General features: G+C 39.4%; 3 protein-coding genes across 4 annotated transcripts; 1 reads left to right on the top strand and 2 right to left on the bottom strand.

The window, feature by feature from the left end:
• Positions 1 to 104: 104 nt before the first annotated feature.
• LOC139120714 (uncharacterized) lies at positions 105 to 7,958 on the top strand. The gene is made up of 7 exons (XM_070685250.1): positions 105 to 269; positions 2,435 to 2,791; positions 3,872 to 4,183; positions 4,475 to 4,507; positions 5,146 to 5,643; positions 6,313 to 6,463; positions 6,729 to 7,958. Exons 1-7 carry the CDS (start codon positions 203 to 205, stop codon positions 7,033 to 7,035), a joined length of 1,725 nt encoding a protein of 574 aa, XP_070541351.1. The 5' UTR covers positions 105 to 202; the 3' UTR covers positions 7,036 to 7,958.
• Positions 7,959 to 9,012: 1,054 nt separating this feature from the next.
• LOC139120713 (uncharacterized) lies at positions 9,013 to 13,888 on the bottom strand. Its single transcript, XM_070685249.1, has 5 exons — positions 13,477 to 13,888; positions 13,076 to 13,174; positions 12,500 to 12,643; positions 10,184 to 10,233; positions 9,013 to 9,783 (listed from the first exon to the last, which is right to left on the bottom strand). The coding sequence occupies exons 1-5, from the start codon at positions 13,610 to 13,612 to the stop codon at positions 9,697 to 9,699; spliced, it is 516 nt and encodes a 171-aa protein (XP_070541350.1). The 5' UTR covers positions 13,613 to 13,888; the 3' UTR covers positions 9,013 to 9,696.
• Positions 13,889 to 16,837: 2,949 nt separating this feature from the next.
• Positions 16,838 to 21,184, bottom strand: LOC139120712 (fatty acid hydroxylase domain-containing protein 2-like). Of its 2 annotated transcripts, none has more exons than XM_070685248.1 (5): positions 20,831 to 21,184; positions 20,076 to 20,197; positions 19,442 to 19,647; positions 18,397 to 18,535; positions 16,838 to 17,889 (listed from the first exon to the last, which is right to left on the bottom strand). In XM_070685248.1, exons 1-5 carry the CDS (start codon positions 21,045 to 21,047, stop codon positions 17,878 to 17,880), a joined length of 696 nt encoding a protein of 231 aa, XP_070541349.1. In that variant the 5' UTR covers positions 21,048 to 21,184; the 3' UTR covers positions 16,838 to 17,877. The 2 variants fall into 2 exon arrangements, with proteins under 2 accessions (XP_070541349.1, XP_070541348.1); XM_070685247.1 differs by having other exon boundaries at positions 17,632 to 17,889; positions 18,397 to 18,669; positions 20,831 to 21,127.
• Between the last annotated feature and the right edge of the window lie 501 nt (positions 21,185 to 21,685).

Below are 21,685 nucleotides of genomic sequence, written 5' to 3'. Positions count from 1 at the left end.
ACCACTTTGTGATCTGAAAGTGAGATATGGGCGTGGGTTTATCATCCGTGGGGGCGCTGTACGGTTTTGTGGGTCAATATAAAAATCAAGAGGGCCGCGCCGTGAACACCTTTGAAGTCGCTTTCAAGCACGGCAGGGAATTCCTTTGCAGGCGGCACCCAGGATACGGTATCATAAACACGACAGTTGGCCATCATTCAAGATGGGGTCGCAGCTATGGCTCCAGGTTGTTTTGCTACTGAGCTTTGTACTAGCCGTCTTGGCTTACGGTAGGTAATCGGTGAAAATGTCATTTTATTTCTTCAAGCAAAATATCATTTAAGCTGATATGCATGATAAGCGCCCTTGAGGAAATGCTGCTTATTTCAAAACGCACCGATACATGTGTGAAAAAGGACTTCGATGCACAGCAGATGTTCTGTACCTTGTCAATTTTACATGGTAGGCCTATAGCCTACTATGTTGTCTTTAAGAAGAGAAGAAATATCCTGAATTATTTCTTCTTAATTTGTCAGCAAGTACTTGTACCATTTGGATAGTGGTGATAATGCATCAAAACTTCACATTTCGAAATATTAAATCTCAAAAGATCAGTTTTGGTTTGTGGTTTGTAGGTTGGCATTTTATCATGGTTTAAAGACTGCTTATGTACGTATTGTGACCGTAAGTCTGCCATGACGATATTCTCAGAGGTAAAATGCCGTTTGCGCTGATTAATATACGTCACTGAAATCACCGAAAAACTTCTGCGTTTCAAGGCTGTGTGGACTTTCTACTATTACTTAAAATGGAAATAAAAAACACTGCCAGTTTAAAAGTTACTTTCACGAAACTATGATTAAAGACTTCAGCATCGAAATTTGAACCGTTGTTCTGTCTCACTATACGTCTACATAGGTTAAAAAGCGTCAAGTGCCGTCATGCATTATTGACGCTTAATACCTACTTGAAAGAGCGTAACTGTACGTGTTCTTAGTCTGTATATTTCCATAAGCTTATCGTGTAATGATTTGTCCATATTGATATCGACAAACACACCTAGTCATATCCACTGGCTTTGATTTTTATTTCTCGAATATCAAACTCCTCGACTACAAGCTCATAGCCGTGTGACAAGATGGCTTCAGATTGACCAAGTCACCATGACAGCGCTGTGTGGATGGGCGAGTCCCAGTACACAACAAGTTTTTATAGACGTTCAGAGTACACAGTAGGACAAAGCCTCAACATTAGAAAGCCCTCGGCAAGGAGCATAATGCCGGTCCTCAATAGAAAAGGGTGAAACGAGGTCAACCGCCTTCATTGAAAGCCAGTTTCCAAACACATCGCTCACTGTCTCGAAGCGTCGCGTTGTTATGGGCTTTTGTACGAATTTTGTACGAATGTTCAAATTGACAGAAAATCGCACCGATGCCCACAGTCAAGGGTTATGGCAAAACTTTCGATTTTGAAAGTGGAGCTATCCGCTGATTTCTATCTGAATGTAAGCTGAAACAAACTCGGGCTGGTGTAAGTGTTTGTCAGATTTACTGTCAATGAAACACGTTCGGCAATATTTTATCGTGTAAAGCTTTGTGTGAACAATGGACGATTCCCAACTGAAGGTAAATCTTGGTCGTGGAGGCCATTACTATTACTGGTGATCCCACAGAATCCTATGGCGATTGACCCTGCGCGTACTGCTCGGACGTGTTCGGACATCTTTACTTAAACTTGGCCTTGTGAGGATAATGTGAACGTGTTGGACGTTCTCATCGCAGAATAAAATGTACTATGACATTAGCCAAAAGTTCAAGGGGTTCCAGAAGGTGTCAACCGCTTAGAGTCCCTTTGAAGTTCATGGATTCCGCCATGTATGGTGGATCTGTTCTTTTCGGCGATTATCAACGACTGTAAGTTACGACATTTGCCGATCATGCCGTCTTGTAAAATTGCTCATTTCTTACTTGTTTGGTGGCTCTCCGTCTGCGGCGTGCAGAGGAAACATGTCTCAAAAGAAACATACTTTAAAGTAATAATACTACTGTACTGTGAAAAGGCAACTACGTAGTTCAGTTTGTAATATCGCGTTGTTTGAATTTCGACGCTCAAGAATTTGATTCTCTGCGTAGGGTTATTCCACAGTGCAAGTCTGGTGGAATGTCAAACTTTGCAAACTTGGTAGAAAGGAACATCAAGAATTACACGTAAATGAAATGGCAATAATTACATAGTAACAAAAGACCATCGAAATAGCAATGATGATACTTTCCATCATGTAAAAAGCGTCAAGGAAGAATCACATTCTTTTACTTCTTCTTCTGTTTTAATGTTATATGATGGATGTTGGTCGTTTGTATCGTGGTCAGGGTGCATGTTTTAATGCATGGAACTGAGTCAACTAGCGTGTAGTGTTTGAATGGTGTTGTATCATTGATATTGTTATGTTTAACAGTGAAAGTCGAACCCAGCGGCACAGTCATCATAGCGGCGGGAGAAAGCGTCACCATAACATGTGAGGCAACTTCGTCAAGTACACGGACCCCGATGTTGGTGATTGACGATGGATGGACACCTCAGCTGAACGAAGAGCAGAAGCGATCTGTGGATGAGCTGTCCTCTCTTCGCCGGCTGAATCGCGGAGCAAGTCGGCTGAATCGCGGAGCAAGTCGGCGGAAACGTGCCTTGGAGACTCTGACTCAAACCATCGCCCAAGCTGGACCTTTCGACACCAATCGGTGGCTTTGTAAGAGTGTCGACCAACAACAGCAGACCACTGAATCTCAACATGTGGACATTGTAGTAGTCAAAGGTAAACCAGTCAGGGTGCGTTCGGTTGTCATTGTTGGGGTTGGGGGGCGACCGCAAAATCCAGGAGGGGGGAGTCCTCTGAAATGGGAAACTGTAATTAGAGGAATGCTTTGTATCACACAGAAAGGGCTGGGGTTTACTTTTTAAAAATGTAAATATAGTAATAGAAGCACTGTTCTAGTGTATAAATAATTCAGGTAAATAAGGGGCAATTAGCTTCGTGTTTTCGTTTTCTAAAATCACTTAATCACTGTTGTCTGAATACAAGTTTATTGGTCTGATCAACCTCTTGCCTCAGCAAGTTTTTAAGTGATTACCTTGCCAATAATTATGCCAGCAGAGTGGAAATAGCTCGTTCCCGGCATGCTTTGGCGAAGTTAAGGCAAGCTGTAAGCCGTCGGATAGCTAGACTGTTGATATCTGACCGTAATTCAAGAGACAGACCCACAAAACATAACAGCCAGAAATATATTTCCTGATTGATGATACTTAATCACTGAAATTGTTGCCTCCAGAAGTAACCCGAAGGTCCGTTTTACATACATACACTCGCTGTGGCAATTGTTATCGCTGCAAATTGAACTTAATTCCAGAAGTAATATTGATTTTGAAAACAGACTGTGAAGCAAAGCCAAATACAGTACTATTATTTCCAAAATAACCAAAAAAACTGTAAAAAACACAAAAAACAAAATGTTGAAAAATTAACAAAGTTTAAAACTAGACTTATAGGTGTCATGAAATTATAATCATCTTTAAACGGGGGCATCTTTTCATTGAGAGGGTGGAGGGTTCACACACGTTGGGGTAGAGTAATCGTGGATCACAATAATTGACAGGGTAGTGAAAAGAATTTGCAGGCCCCGACCATAATTACTGAATGCTCCCTGATATATCATCTAGTGACAAAATATTGGGAATGTGATGCTAAAGACCATACTAAACTAGGTTATAGATCATTGTGATAAGATCTTGAACTCCCGAGGTTAAACTAGGACGAAAAAGGGAAATCAAATAAAACAAAACAAACAAAGACCCAACATTTGTCATTTGTTCTACGATATTTTTTACATTTCCACAGTTGACACGTCGGAAGATACCCTCGTAGGAGACAGAGACGAGAGTGGTGCATCGATATGGTGTTCATGCGCCAATCTTGACCCAGAGCTATGCACCATGCAGTGGAAGAAAAATGACCAAGTCATTTCACCAGGTAGCGGATCCAGAGATCTTGATGACGACGGTGTGCCTGACATCCTGATATCCAGTGACACTCAAGGATTGAGTTTGATTGGAAATCGTCCCTCAGATTCTGCAGTCTATGCTTGTACTGCTACAGTTACCGTTGCTGGACAAACAAGGGTCATGGAACCACAGGATATTAACGTCTACAGTAGGTATATTTTAAGTGTATTAACACTGTAAAATAGTTATAATAATATAACTATATTATAATAATATTTTCCAATTTAACATATTAATATAATATTAATGAAGAGTAAGTAAACTTCAGTGGGATCTTATTTTTGAACGAGCCAATACTGCTGACATACACGGTAACGTTGTTTCCAGGTAGTTTCACAGATATAATTAAAAAATCTGGTTGATGAAATGTAAACAAAAGAGTTACAACATTCCCGAGTCTGTGACCATCATTATATTCTGTAAACCTTTTCTTTTTCAGTCCAAACATCGAACGACGAGGCCTTCAATCCAAGTAAGTGCAGTCGCCTTGTTGTTTGTAATTTCGCTCGTTTTGTTTTCGATTTCTTTTTCCTTTAACTTAATGACAAGCAAGGTAGAATGTGACTCGGGATTGATATTTGGACTCTCAAATTTTACATCACTTTGCTAGTATGTCACTGTTGAGTTCTTATGATAGCTAAAAACGTTTGAGAGAAATGAAGTTTTCACTATCCATATCCATAAACTTACACATTTTTCGCCACAAAGTTAACTGTATAGCTAGTGTCCATTTTGAATTTCAAATAACGGTAGGTGAATCGTTTCTCAAGTTCAGATATTTCTACGGTGATCCTTAAAGTAGAAAGAGGATAGTTACAGTTTCCTCGGGGAAAGTTCAGGCAAAAGTCTGAAAACATTTAGTTTGGACTCAGAGGCGAATACCATCTTAAAGACATATCAACATTCTAAGATTGAAAATTTGCAAATAAAAGTCTTCCCCAATAAAATTGATGTACTGTCAATATATTTGAGTAACAAATTGACGTACGTGTGGATACTTGGTTAGTTATAGCTTTCGGGCACACAATTTTTTATTAACACTTGAATCTTGACCAAATACCACGTAAGCCTTGGGCCTATAAGTGCACAATTTATTTTTTTCTAATCTAGATAACTGCGACGCCATCAACGAGGATGAAAATCAAAACACAGCTGGAGCGACATTCCGCTACGTAATGCTGCCCGATTGGACTGGGTCCAAGATGTATTCTGGCTACCTCACAGTTCAAGTTAGAGCCCCCAAGAATGCTATCATTCGCCTCAAATCGTCCGATGAGGATAGTGATAACTATTTCGAAATCGAACTCGGAAGCTCCGAGAACTCCAAATCCAGTCTTACCAGGTACATCGGAAGTACGGACCCCGAAAGTGTCGAGGCCAACACTCTGGGTATTCTGTCTGCCGACATCTACCGATCGTTCACTATCGCTTACGCCAGCGATATGATCGAAGTTACAAAGGAAGGGGAGACGACGCCATTTCTCAGCATCACCAAGAGACACGGAAGAGCATTCGAACCGAATCCAGAAGTGTCCGTCAAAGTGGTCGAGTTTGGCACAGGATACAACGTAGAGGGCCACTTTAGAATCTGCGATCCTGATACTAGGGGTACGCAAAAACCAACATGCAATTAAGCTCAACGTGATTTTAATCTCAGACAAGTAAAAAGTTGTCTTATCTTTATCTTAATATGGGAATACTTCTTTTTTTCAGAGAAAAAGTCGATGACATGTATGGCATATCTGAGACTCACAAACAAAAATTCACCTTCAATCCATGTTTTTAACAACGCGTCTAGTGAAATATAGAAAGATGAATGACCCATGACAGATTTCTAGCGTGCAAAACCTTTTTAGAACTTTATAAAGAAAAACACTATTCCAAAACTGGGTGTGCAACGATAATACTGTATCCAAATATTTCTGAATATCATTCCAGCATTTTAGTTGCATTGTATTAGAATTTGAAAATAATGAAGGGAGCGATAACTAATCGAAAGGTAATCTGTTTTAATGCCATGGAACATTGCATCACCTTTGCCAGGAAACCTTGTTTTAGCCATTCATACATTTCATAAGACGTCAACTGCAACACATTGGTACAAGATATTCAGCAATACGTATTCAACAAAAAATTGTAAATGAATGCTTATCTGTAGGAGTTTCTCTGATACTATAGTGTGCTGTATCTTGAAATATTTTCCACACAGCTGAAAATTCGACTTTTAGTCCCACTGAACTTGTTTCTATGGAACTATTTGCAGATACACTTTTGCAGATACCGGGTTGACGTTGACTCAGCCATATAAGATATGGGGAGCCATACTAACAGCTGTGTTGGGATGCGCTGCTATCCTTATCGCCATAGTGATTGCATTGTCACCGGATTGTGACTGTGAATGTAAAGACTGCGATTGCACAGACACTCAGTGAGTACATAACACATTTTATATCACATGATTGCATCGAGTGAGATGCAGGTCTTTTGAGATATCGCATTTTATTGGGCGGGGGGGGGGGGGGATATCACTTTCGAAACTCGACCGGCAAGTCATCTAAAACGCGTGACTATAACTTTTCTTACAGCATACATGTATATCAATGGATATAATCGAGCTATAAAACTGATCAGGTTTGTGAGAATTGAAGAGAAAGCAAGTTCAATGTTCGTGCTTTGTACCTATTCTACCACAGGACAACCAATAAGGGAGATGTGGCAGAGGCCGTAGTGGTTGTTGGTACCAAACCTACACCAGGGGCACAGGACGCACCCGAACCATCCGTGTCGCCTTCATATTCTGGTCAGCCCTATGGAGATCCACGAATGCTGGCATTGGCGCCAACTTACGGCAATCACCCGGACGACTATGACGATGACTACTACTACGAGAAGAAACGTTCCAAGAAACACCGCAAGAAGCACAAGAAGCACAAGAAACACAAACACAGGTCGAGGTCCTGGTCTCCTCGTGACGACGAATACGATAGTGAGATTATGTAGCTCCATACTGGTTTTAAAAACTTTTTACGCTGCTGATGGAAGCATGCTGACATAAATACTGAAAAAATAGTTGAATGAATAGAAGCAATCACACACAAATATATGTGTGTATGGTGTGTGTATATATGGTGTGTATATGTGTTTATATTAAGAGAGAGAGAGAGAGAGAGAGAGAGAGAGAGAGAGAGAGAGAGAGAGAGAGAGAGAGAGCAAATAGCTGATGTTCTGAGCAAAATACGGTGTGCCAAAATTTAGTTTTTTTGTCATTTCATCACTCATTTGTGGATTCACTGATGGTATGAAATAGTGACAGTACTGCTTAATGATGAAAATTTTCCTAACATCAATTTCGGAAACAACCAAAGCAAAAAGGATTATAACTTGGAGAACTCCGTCAAACCTCGACTGCTATGAACAGTGGGAATCAGGCAAACAAATTAAAGAATTTCACCCAGCAAGTGTTCTGCCTAATCAACGGACATGTTTCCTATGTGTTAAGGATTAAAACAGGTTCTACGATTGGTAACGAGAGTGTCAGTTTTAAACGTATTTTTCCCCATCGAATCGTTTTCGTCAGCTTAATCCAACGGTTATTGTTCCTCAAAGTTCTTGCCATTTTCATATAATTTCCGTTTTTATATAATAAAATAATGAAAAGTGTGACTTTTGAGGTATATAATAATAATGATAATAATAAATGAAATAAAGTAGAAAAGACCATACAAGCTCACTTTTACGTCTTGAAATTTCAAGGTTCATGCACCTAATACATAAGTTCAATCTTAGAAAGTGCATTTCCAACGGTGTAAATAATAGTAATAATATTAATTTAGTTTACAGGGTGTAAACTATGTATTTTCCAATGTTATACAGTAAGTATTGTGAAAATCACTTTCTTAAATAAATCTATTTCACAAAATGTATACCCCGTCTATAGTGTATCTTATCAACAATAAATAATCACATTTCGTCAAATCTATTTCACAAAATGTATACCCCGTCTATAGTGTATCTTATCAACAATAAATAATCACATTTCGTCAAGCAAATTTATGTCGTATCAATATCACTGCAAACGGTGAGCTTATTCCGAGTAAATAAACTGAAGTTTTATTTGGTGTGTATTCAATGTCTAGAAACACAGGTCTTGTTCTACTTCAAAAGTGATGTTGATAAGCTTGGCGTTCAACTCGTCCATCCAGCCTGTATATAAGTGTTTAATGTCCAATATATTCTCCATTGTTTACAACGCAGTTTTTGTCCGGACTAGAATTCGTTTGTCAACAACAACAACATTCCATATTGTTCATTGCAGTGTGGATTTCATCGCATTATTGTGTATGCATCATGCTACCGCCTATCGCATAATTTTTCTAGAACATGCATCATGCTACCGCCATTGTCCCTTCCACATAGATGAAATGACTCAACTTTCACTATTATCAACACCAGTAAGCCTAGAGAACGATGGAGAGAACGCACATCAGAAAAAGAAAACAACTACGTGAGATTGACTTTAGTGAGATGATGTAGTAAGAATCGATATATATGTATTCGGTGATAATTTTTGGAGGCTTCGAGAATTCATGCACTTGTGCTTTTCGGTACCATGGTTTGTTTGTTCGGTATGTCTAGGTGCATTGTGGGTTGATTCGATTTTTTCGAGAGGATAGCAAATGTTACCGGATGTATCTTTGATAGCATGTGTGTTTCATTTTTATCATAGGAGTATGGAACAAATTTATACAGATTACTCAATACAACATCTACAAAGCTTGTTTTTGTATAATGATAAAGTATGATCCATTTTAGAGTAAAACATACTTATCAAATGCGAAGGTATTAAACGGAGGCAGTTTGACACTATGCTTACGTCAACAACTTGGTGTTGGAAATTATCTGTAACTGCCCTTCACAACATAAATCCCATTTTGAGTGAAAATTGGGAAAAAAGACACTAAAACATTATATGATCAGTTAACTTTGTCAGTAATTTTCTTTAATGTAAAATATTAAACTTTCAAAGTTGTTTAAGTACAAACCATGGAAGGCTAATTATTACGAAATTTGTCACTGGTCTTTGACATTACATTCGGCAAAGGAGATGCAATGATGTGGGATTCCCCCCAACCACATCGGTACGAGATTATCACAATATATTATTTGACATCTGCCAAAAGACACTGACTCTCGTTCCCTTTTCAGCACTCTATGAAGAAGGCTGCTCCACACACAATCTCGTAATTTTACTGATCACTCGGCTCATTTGTTAGCTGTTTGTTAGGGATAACAACAGTGTGAATTTTATTGAATTAACGAAAGAAAGAAAATGCACGTGAGAAAGTCTCGGAGTAATGCGGGTGGATAATCGGAAACAGATATATTCTATGACCAACGATAGTGTCCTATTCTTTACGAGTTAATAAGAATATAATGTTAAATTTTGATAAAATCAGACAAAAGTGGCGCCGTCTTCCGATTTGAAAAAGGATCGAAGTATAGAGATGAAATGCTAAATACTTTTAAAAGGGAAATAAGTTAGTAATTTCTGATTACGAATTGACCCTATGTATAATTGAAACCACAATGACTCACGTGATTGAACCAAATTGCACGCTCTTTTAAAAATGATTGGTGTATTCGGCGTTGAAATCGATGGTTTCACTCCTTAAAATCATAATCCATTTCAACACAGGCCACCGTCTCTCCATGCTCGTTTTTCACTGTGGTGTTGCCCATGTAATGGCCCTGGAATCAAATAAACGGGGTTTGTAACTGTGCTCGTATTTCGGCAACATATCTGCTTACTTATCATTGAATAATGATGAATTTCAAATCAACTATTGTAGTGCATCATCACACTTGACTGCTTTCTGCAAAGCCCCGTTCAGACATTTCCAGCTTGGCAAACCTCATGTTATGGGGAAAAACGTATGCATTGACAAACTCGCTTCTCATCTGCGCATGCGTCGTGGATATCGTAAACACAGTCGACAATTTCCGTGAAAACTAAATTGTTGAATGGTTCTTATCAAATTAGTCACGCTTTTCCATACATTCGCGCATTTTCGATGATGTAGAAATTTTAACACTTAGGATATGAGATGAAATAATTATAGAAGTTTTATCGCCACCAGGATATACTTACAGGATTCCAGTAATGGTGCAGTGAGAAGATTAATTGCTCGTGAACTTTATCTGGATGAGGAAGTAAAGATAGAAATCGAAACTGCAACAGTTAAACTTACTATAATCACACTTTGAAATGACAAATGGGAAACTGAATATTCTAACATTCACCTGCCTACTTCCCTTCAGTTTTGTTGAAACGTAGAGCAATGTGTGCTGTTTGGTTAGGATCGAAAGTAAACTTTAGAACTTATCAAAAATAGCAATTTCATGTTTGGAAGTGCCCCAGACTTGTGATGCCATTATAACAAAACCAATTAATATTCTCATTTTGGCACTGCCGTCAAAGTAAATATGAATTAAAAGTGCATCCTTTGTCTCTCGAACATGGGGTCAGGCCGTATAATATCCTTCGTATATCTCTATCACACGCAGCAGGCAAGATTCCTCTCTGTGCTCTCTATCACAGAGAAACATATAGACAGAGTCGCAACACTTGCATGCCTTTTGTTCCATGGTCGTCTCGGTAGACTATTGGCTTTTCATATTAAATTGAGCTTCAAAGGTGTTAAACTTTTGGAGGCTTTGCTTGTGGTTGATAATTACACGAGATTATGCGAAAAATACGACGAGATGGCATCGTACTGCCAGTCGCGTAGCAACCATAGTTACTTTGTGAGCTCTCAGGCCAGAAACACTGCTTCACGCCAATCAAAACATAACACGCCAGCAGTTTCATAATATGTCCTTCCTTGACGCACGTGTAAAGACGGTATGACTGACCGTAAACCATTGAGTAAAACAGACAGTATCGATAAAAGACTTTCAAATTTGGTTCAAATACACTCATTATATATTCATAAAAATATGAGAGGAATTTTAAAACGGTAAAACTCATTTTCCTGAAGCTCAAAACACTCCCGTTTTCGCCAGCACGTCAATTCTGCTCAGCACCACACGACAACACACAACACAAACTTTGCCGAACATACTTTCGCTCAACAATTGGCGAAAATCCGAAAATTACCGAAGGATTCATGGTCGGCACTCTTCGGAAAGAGAAGCGAGAGCAACCTGAGGCGAACATGGATGGGTTACGTAACCGCTTCACGCCTTAAACTATACCCGTTGCCACCCTATCTATCTTTCTCTGTGCTCTCTATCCCGCAACGACACAAGCCTATTAACTTTATATACTCCTACATTCGGTGAGATCACGCATAAATGCGGGGTTCATATACTGGACAATTTGTCCAGGACAACAGGAGGTGCAAGTTCTAGGTCTGCTGTAGATAGGCCAGGTCGGCCAAAAGTCAGACAAAATTTGTCCAGATCAATTAAACCCCATTGGGGTATGTCTGACATACAAGTTGAGCCAGCCTGATATTATATTTTTGATCTCTGTTGCCCGGCCTTAATCCCCATTCCGGGCACGTTCTTCCCTATATTTACGATCTTAATCATGGCGAACATGGTACAGTGACTATGGTAGTAGTGTCGGCCTTTTGCCATGCGCTTACATCATCATGGACGTAGAAAAGAGATTGTGTGAAGAAACCAAATCTGTTCCTCAAGGAGGGTGGTATTTCCCATGGCTAAGAGAATTTGTTTGTGAAGAAGATGCGGATAGAGGTAACGAAGTATCGAAACATAACGCTTTAGCGGAGTGATATGTTAGTTCACATCAAACTGGAGTTCAGGCTTAGTGTGAGTCCATGTAACACAAGCATTCTCGGTAACCATCACACTTAAAGCTGTAAGGAAGTTGTGGTTTTGATAGCAAACTTTGATCAACGTTTTGAAATTTTGCATGAGCTTTCTACAGATGTTCAGCGACCCGGAAAGGTCATATCTGATTGGCAGATTTTAATCATTTACAGTGACTTCAGTCCCCTTCATCAGATGCAACAGTGGGATGGACAAGGAAGCAGAAGGTCATGCAAATACTGAATGCTGATAGGGATTTTAAAAATGTCAACCGGGGGTGCCAAAATTGGAACAACAGCCTAGAAAGGGGAGTGGAAAGAGCGGATGGTAAAATAGGTCACAAGGAAATGTGTTTCTGATCAAAACAGCTTTACCTCAATTTACTCAAAGCTGTTGTGGCGCTAGTGACTTACACTACTGCGAAAATTGGATGATTTGCGGCAAAACGTCGCCACAGCTCGCTATATGGGCAATGATTTAATAGACATGAACCGTAATAGTGTGAAGGTAGTACACGGTTACCATGGAGGTAGTCTGGCTTCTCCTTCAATGTATCTGACCATTTTTTTCGACGACAGAAATTCAATGATACGCAAATAACAAACTCATTTTTGTGGTCCTTACTTACCTCCTTTCTTGAACGGACATTGAAATTCTGTGCGATTGACAGAATTCATCAACTGCTGACAGAAATCATACTGCGTGGCGTGGAAGTAGAGGGCGTCGTTGCGGTACATGTAGGACTCTGCAACACCACTTGACAAGTCATGCACTAAAATTGAAAATGGACAAGGTTAGCTCTGTATAGTACCAATACTTTGAAATGGTTCATGGTTAATTTTATTGTGACATTTCCACATTGTAGTCTACATTAAGAGAACAACACTACATAGCGAGATTTGCGCTGTACTGGAAGAGGTTCGATGCAGACCTGAGGCACTGAATCGAACGTGCGTGCACCGTATGACGCCAGTGAAGCAACACATTAGAAAAAGTTCATTACTAAGAAGTTAAAACAGATCGCATCCTTCATGACTCATTCAAACATTTCAAATCATTTACATATTTCAAATATCACGCCTTAAAATACGCGATAATTGTTATCACAGAAAGTCATTTTCTGTTGGGCGTAAACCTATGAACGTCGACACATGATAATATTCAACAAGGAAGTAATAAATGGGTGAACGGTCAATCTACATACCCCAGGTATAATCTACCGTGTAGTTGAATCTGGTTCTTCCAGTGCGTTTGTCTTTGATTACCTTTTGAAAGCTGATCTCAAGGTTACTCTCTTTTGATCCTGTGTGTTGACGAAAAACAGTTTGACAGGAATTAAGACTATTGTTGAACCATTTGTCTGGAAATACCTCCGTGACAAGAGTTTTGTTAAGAGTCAGCGAAACATGCTTATGCGGAACTCTACAGATTTCATCCCAATATATTATTGCACGGTTTGCGAATTGAATGGCGATGTCATACTCCATGAAACAATATGTGCTGAAGGGGTTTCAATGGTAAGAATTAAACACAACTAACTCCACGGCACGTAATCGCCACCGCCGACTGAGAAATTTCGTAATCATTCAATACGAGCTTACGTACCGCAGTTTTTGAAGACAGGTATTGGAAGGTCAGCGATGAAAGAGTCGACGAGATTGCTGTCTTCAAGTTGTGCTGGGAATGCGTCTACCGCCACAATCGCTATGACTACGACCAAAAGGCAGATGATCTTGTCCATGTTGAAGTTCAGTCGATGGATTAAGTACCTCAAGAAACCTGCCGTGAGATTACTCAGCGTGGGTTATGGTAGCCGGGGCTTTCTGTTCACACTGTACTTATACGGAAATAGTTCTTGCTTTATAAACGCTGTGACTTCTTTCTCGTTGACGGACGGGTTTTATCGATTACGTCATCAGACTGGGATACGGAATTACCCTTCCCACGCTAGTTTCGATGATATTTCGACCATTTCATCCATGTTGAAGTACAGAGATGGTGCCTGGTAGTATAAATCCCAGAGTTGTTTACAAAGACACCCCTGACTACAGTCAATAAGAGTAGTACGGGTCAGCAAATCCAGAACTAACATCACTGCAGCGTATAGGTCAACTTTGTGTCAAGTACAATATGAAGAACTGGAGGAAAAAAGATCACAGTCCCGTGGTACTTTTAGAAAATTCAACATATCCAAAATATGCACATCTGCACAACTTTAAAAGGTCAAGTGAATAATGCTATGACAATGAATTTTGTCGACACGGCAACTATTGCAATGTACATGGCCGATTTTTATATAAATTTTAATTGAAATGCTCCTTTCTTTAACAAGTACATTGCAATTGCGGAAATCTTAACTCATCCAGGGACCGTTAAAGAGGAAGATGATCTGTTATATTTAATTTTCCATCTTCAATTCATATCCCCCTTATAATTATCACGTTATAGGAATCGGTCAAAAAGGCAGAGCAATATGCAATAGACTATCCTGAGGGAATAAGTCAAGATATGACGCCGCACGACCGCCAAGCAACAATTGCTAAAGCAACTCCTCGGTGATGTGTCGGCCGAGTTCAGTGCATTCGACCAAAACCCCACCATAAACTCACTTTGAACACAGTCCTTAGCGTATTATAACCGTTTATCTCAATTTTGGAGACAAAATATTCAGCTGTAGACTGATAGTGAAGTAGGAGACACGAGACAGCTTTGCAAAGTGCTGGCACGAAACCAGGGAAGTGAAAATGGTGACAATGAGGTGTGACTACACATATTTTAGATGACATGTCAATTGTCCTCTATTGTTACCGTTCGTTCATTCGCCCATTATGGTCGCTTTCTTAGAGCCCGGAAACATTCACCGGAACACTATGGGTTTATCCCAAAACCGGATTACACGGCAAATGGTGTGAGTTACAAATATCTGTGCGGACCCTGGGTAGGGTTTTGATGAGTTGGAGATTCTAATTACTAATGGCTGAGCTGCGTGGACATTAGAACATAGCAAATTAAGGAGATCTGGGTAAGAATCACATATCAAAACTTGTAACGGAATTCAAAGTCTCCGTCACTGTCACTAATATTTTAAGTTTGACGTCGGAGAGCACATTGCTCTTTCACAACAGGAACTCTATGTTTGACCTTCAAATGACTTGAATTTCAAGTTGCGAAAAGACTGAAACTAGAAATATGGAAGTACTCATGAATTATTTCAGCGGAAGTATACTGATTGAAAATTTGAGTTTCTTCCCCTTTGTGGAGGTATATTTATATCAATTATAATAGAACACTTCTCGAACCATGCAGAATGAAGACCCACGATGAAGCAATTGTTTTAACCATTAAACAGATTGTTTCCCACCCGACAGTTTAATAATAAATTAATGTCATTTTCGGCAGACAGGAATTGAAAGCATCATATATGGTGAAGCCAAATAAAACTTTAATTATAAAAATATAAAAAAATATGGTGACCATGCATTGATATTTAAGAGAACACCGAGGAGTACAGAGTTAGCTCTCAGAACATTTCTGGATTATGACACAGTGCAATATGAATTTACGGAACTCACATATATCAATCCCTCATGATATCAGCATTTCAACTTCATGAAATTAATATGAAAAAAATGTTTGTGCAGTCCTTATTTGTCTGGGCATGGGAAGACGATGCGAAGCGTGATTTCTTTTGCCCCCCACGCGAGCATTCCACTTTTTTTGGCCTCGCGATTGATGAATATCATGAAATATTTTGCCATCGATTTCGTTGAAGAGAAAATCAACTATATACACTGTTAAAAAATTGTATTGTGTGTTTGCCAAATATTGTCAATAACCTTTCCTTATCACATTAGCCGAAAACTGTACCACATAAATTATTCTCATGACGGCACTGCAGCGTTTTCAGTTACCGGCCCGGAAAAGATTGTCGAGGCTACACGTTTAAAATGATAATAGCAGCTGCCATTGATAATTTTCGGGGGTTTTTTGGTCATTATTATAGAAGTCCTGTACAGTTTTTGTCTTTTCTCCCGAATGTATGCAGAAATACAGTGTATTAACCTTACAAACATGCGACGCATTGTGTACAAAACGCAACGTTATCGTTGACAAATGAATTCTGATATTGCTAAACTTTAAGTGGTCAGCAGTAAAAATGTTCTGTACAATAAACTCTCACAAGTTGTGCTCAGAAGTTGAACGTCGAGAAATTTCGCATGATTTCAGGAGTAGAATATGACACTGAAATTCACAAGCAGAACAAAAACGATGAAAAACGCATCAAAATTACAGCTAGAAGCAGACGATAAAGCTGTTCGCGAAACAAAAAGTGTTCGCCAGTGGTTTCTTGGCCGGCAATATTAGTCTCGTTTTTGGTATCAGTGGGCGGAGAGTTAGTGCATTTTCTGATCAGTGGGAGGGGAAATTTTATTCTTTAACTCGGCAGGCAACACAGTGAAGGGTCGACGTCAAGCAGGCAGACAGGGAGTCGTTAAAATTTAGTTGTATGTGGAGGTTTACCAACAGGCAGAGCAAATCACGTGATTTGGGGGACGGTATTAATGAGCTTTTGAAACAGGGAAGAGGGATAATTGGGTTTTGGAGATGAGAAAACAGTGGTCGTCTGGGTTTTTCAAATCACAGTTGGGGAGGGTAGCAGCCGGGGGTAGCAGCGAACAACTTTCACTTTTCCCTCCCAAATTTTGTTTTTCAGATTACTGCAGAATAGTAGGACATGTATACTAACGTGCAAAGATACCTTTAATTTTGTCACAATTCCTTGACAACGGCTTAGCTACCCCTACCATACGCTAGGAAGCTGTATCGATGTCACAGTGTAAGAATATAACATAAAATTGGTCGATCATCCGATGTTTTCTGTCGGCTGCTTTGGTTTTGTTTTAACTGTTTTAATATATCTGAGAGAAGCGAATAATCAAAAGCAGACTCGATTGGTATTAACCGATTTGGAATCCAGCAACTTTGCGTGCGTATGGAACGCATCACAGCATGGATTTTATTCATACATATTTTCTTGTCACTGATTCAAGTACCGGTCTATAATGTTTTGCATTGTACATGTAATACACTCAAGTGAAATAATTTGATACATCGAACGTTCTGAGAAATCGTGTAAATGTTTTTCCTTTGCGTTAAATCTATAAATTTTAAATGAAATTACGAGCGACAGAAATAAGATTTGAAATGAGAGTGTTAAACTTTCCCTCTACTTCTACCGACGCCGTCAATAGAATCGGGAAAATCCGTGACAAATTACGTCTAACCCTTCTGTAGCTGCTAATAATACATAGGCAATGAGCCAGCTTTGTGGTTCTGCAAAATGTTAAATGGCAGTGGCGTAATTCCTCTCAGTGTATAAACTTGTGAGCCGTAGATTTGGATGCTTGAATTATGAAATAATTGAAAAATTGGTCATGTTATATTTCACTTCTCTTCTCTTCATATCGGAAGACAGAGGCGTGCAACTCCCTCCATGGTTATCATTATAACCACAAAGCTAAACGGGCCAAATGGTCTTTAGGCGTATGGCATATGTAGTATTCGGTACTGCAGAAGGGTTAGACGCAATTTGTAACGCACAGGAAGTAAACCATCATATTTTTGGAAAATGTCTGAAGTCGTATGGCTTTGTTCTGTATTTGCACACGATAATTAAGAATTTTGCATCCTTTTCTTTGGTATTATTTAAAAGCATTGCATTGGCGGAGCAAAATAAACCCATATAAACAAGTATCCGTCCATTGTTTCATTGATGTCCATTTGACATCGTGGGTTTCATGAGGGCGCTCTGTCATTCCAAGTTCTGGTATTTGCCGTATGAGATTGAGCTAGTGAGCCTTCTTTCGATTGAACTCATTTTCATCCGGGATGCTGACAGATACTGGCGTGAATCCAAACAACACCTTGTGTCTTTTAAATGCTTTGCTTTTACGAAACAAACTGTCAGTGCCGTGTAGCCGGTCTAGAAACCCTAGAAGGCCGTAGTTATAGTTGAACCTGAGAAGAAAGACGAATCAATATATTTACATATATATGTATATATATATTTTTTTTTATTTAAGAAAGTTGCATACGATGCATTTACGGATACAAATCTTGCAATATACACAGTAGTTCGCAAAAATGTGACAGTTTGCGATTAAATTGTTTGTATCAGGTTTCTCAAGTGGTACTAAAACAGCAAAAGTTAGAAAACGCCCTTATTTTTATTTCAATCCATTAAAACCAAAGCATAAACTTAGTTTTACGAGCCAGGAGTCTTTTCGTCGGCAGACAGACACTCGGAGTGACTGGCTGCTAGATTGACTGTCTCAGTGGTATAATATCAAAAACGTTTGGCAAAAAAGCCTTCACACCGTCCAGGATAAAATCTTTCTCTCTGAGCATGTGTCTGTCCCTCTCTGTCACCGTGCATTGCATATTTATTAGTAAGTATATATGTGTGTGCGTGTAGGTCAATGTCTGTCTGCTGATGTGCATTCTTCGCATTATAGATTTACTCACTTCAGATGATGAAAATCGTGGAATTCGGGTGAAAGCATAAACGGGAAGTGGTATCCCGAGTGGTGAATGCTGGTTCCACTTAGCGCGATCACAGTCCAAATCCACAACGTCATCAGGTGGGACTTCATAAGGAACGGACCTGCGAATAGAGGCAACGCATTCGATACAACGAATTCGATTGGATGAGCATAGACGGAAACCAAACCAATCGGCGCCGTCCACTCATGGTGCTTCTTATGTATCGATTTGTAGAGATATGGATGATGAATTAGTCTGAAATAGAATAAAACGAACAACAGTTTGTGAGCGATCCACGAGTTTCCTTATTTCGAGTTACTCGAAATAAGGAAACTCATGGATCGCTGTACCGTGACAGTGTGATCATAAAAATATCAAATATCAGAAATATAAATTAAATACTCTCATCTAAGGCGAGAATATCCTTTGAAGTCATATCACAAACCGTGAAAGACCATTGGGTATGCGGAAAAGACTTAGATAAAAAAATGATAATTCAAAGTATGACATTGTTTCTATTTCGAAACTGATAACAGATTGTCAATAGCCTAACACCAGATCTACTTATGAGGAGTCAAAGCTGTAGGGAAAGTCAACGGATGATTTTACACGTATATTCTATGATATACCGACGCCGCTTGAACTGAATTCTTTCAAAGTTTGATCAACCTCATCAAACTATAAGATTGTAGACGAAATCAAATTTTTTTACAATACTGTTTCCATTTATAATATCTGCAAAATTTACGTGAGGGTAAGATTTAGAGAGGTTTTGATGCAACAACCATGTACTTGGGGGCAATGTGGTCCATTGAATCTCCAGAGCAAATGTAGGCAGGGACTAAATACATTCACGGTGGTTTCTCTGCAAAATGTGGCCCACAATTACATTGGGCGACGATCACATATGAATTCACGTTGAGACACTCTTCTTTGGTCTGGTTTTTCTTTGTTTGCCTCATTTTTTCAAGTTCGGGATGATACGAGAAATTAACTTTCCTGCACTGTGGCATAAAATGTCTCGTACCTGTGAGAGTAATAAAACAGTATTTCTTCGCAAACGACAGCAACAGCAAGGTCGAGGAGGATTCTGGGAAGAGACGGGACGTCATAGCCACAGCTCATGCCGCGCCACACACTCATCAGACACGTTGCATAGAATACTACAGGTAGTACGACCATCATGTTCATAAATACCGTTCTGAAAACCTTAGGAAGCAGCTTTGGATCAAGCTAGAAGGCGAATTCAGATTTTTAATATCAAAAAGTTTCCAGGGTAAAATCCAGTGGCATTAAAACTTTCAAACATGTTATTTGTGAGACAATAGCTAGTCTAATCGGTACAAGGGAAGGTAAATTTGGTGGACAATGTCAATGATAGAACAACGATCCAATTATTTGGTTGAAATACTTTTCGATACTGACGCGAAGAGGGAAGCCACCAGAGCTGACTATTTCAATCATTTCAATGGTCTCTGGTTTAGGTCGCACTGCATGGTCACGTGGTCAAATTAATCTGACAATCATGAACTTTGTTCAATGGCAACCTCTGACTCTGTACGTAATTGTCATAGCACGATCTCATCTCACTACTCAAAGCAATTTAGCGATAGGTAATATTTCCATGATGTGACCTGGTAGTGTGTTAGAATAATTCTTACCGGTGCATTTTTGTCCTTTTGCACTTTGTACCTTGAGAGGAACTTAGGTTTTCCAGTTATGTCCACGTACAGCAGCGCCAGATTCGTGATCCAGTATGTTGCTATGGCAACAAACCATGTCGCTGAATAAAAGAATGATGGGCGAGTTACAGTGATTTTTTCAATCAAAATATCTGTACACAATTTTGTCTTTTGGTTGAACGGCATTTTTAATTACTGCCCTACTTTAGCTACACTAGATTGCAGCGCATATAGAAATATGTCGACATTACTTGGGCAGAGAGTGTTGTTATACCTGTGCAGCACATCAATTATTATATGACACCTTGACACATGAAATTTCAGCTATGAACAGAACTAAGGAACAATTTTCAAAGTCCAGAAAAGCCTTAACACCTTAAAATACCGGAGCAACAGTCTTTTATTGTAAACACGGGGCACAGTAGTCAATCCCGTAGTACATTGGAAATTCCATTTTCGTGTAATTACGCTGTCATGACTCTCTGTAGCTCCAAAAATGTTGCCCACGGACGGTGCGGGCGCACGGTCCGTGGGCAACATTCTTGCAGCTAGACTCTCAGTATCCTGTATTTTGTATATGTTCAGCAAGAATCGCCATCCAGGGCAGTTGTTATTCTGATGATCATTGCACACATTCACAACAGATATACGTAAGCGTTAATGATTAATCTGATCAAAATGGATCATCCGTAGGCTGAGATTTGACTTCTATGTTGTTGGAAAACTATACTCACCGAACGAAAACATGAACTTGTCATTTTCACCGAAAGAGCGATAAATTTTACTCCAGACAGAGAGGACGAGAAATGGAGGCCTGGTCAAATTGGCGGCAAGAAACGTTTCCATTCTGTCAGCCGTGATCAGAAATTGTTGATTCCAAATGTGGTTGGTGTGTGTATTCACGACAAAACGCCAGTCCAGGAGAAGGCTAGTTGGATCCCTCAAGAGCATTGATAGCTAAAATTGTCGGTTCAGAAGTCCAATGTCCATATAGGCAGTACCAGAGTTCGTTGCTATTTCGATCTGTCATATATAGTCCCCGGCTCCACAAAACAGATTACGCACTTGTTGTCCTCACTCAGATGTTTTTGGGTCAAACGCCAAAGGTCTATCAATGGACCTTGTCTTTTCGATAGCACGAAATGATCGATCGCCGTATTTTCTGAACACTCAAATAACATGAATACGCAGTGTTTAAGGTGAAGGACTAACCCATATAGGTTAGTGCAATATCAGCCAATGGCATCGGTTTGCCAGTGGAAATGCATGAAAACATCCTTGTAATGTTGTCATTTTCTAGAAATTCTCAGGAGACTTGGAATGAAAAGTCATTTTGAGATGTAAATTGAAAAAGTGATGTCACTCTGCTAGATTTCACCATAAAATGACAATATTCTGTCTGTACAAAAAAGACCACTTCTAATCAGTGTTCGATACTTACTCGTATACTTGAAATGAACAGCACCATCAAAAATATCGTAGTAAACACTTAAATGAATATTGTTATTTGCCAATCGAGGATGTGAAAAACTATTCACTAGTGTCACATCTTTGAGATTGCACATCTTCGTTTGGCGATCAATCCACAG

Source organism: Ptychodera flava, chromosome 20 (genome assembly GCF_041260155.1).
Source record: "Ptychodera flava strain L36383 chromosome 20, AS_Pfla_20210202, whole genome shotgun sequence".
NCBI lineage: Eukaryota > Metazoa > Hemichordata > Enteropneusta > Ptychoderidae > Ptychodera > Ptychodera flava.
The sequence above is the reverse complement of the archived record's forward strand: the minus strand, read 5'-3'. Positions and strand labels throughout refer to the sequence as shown.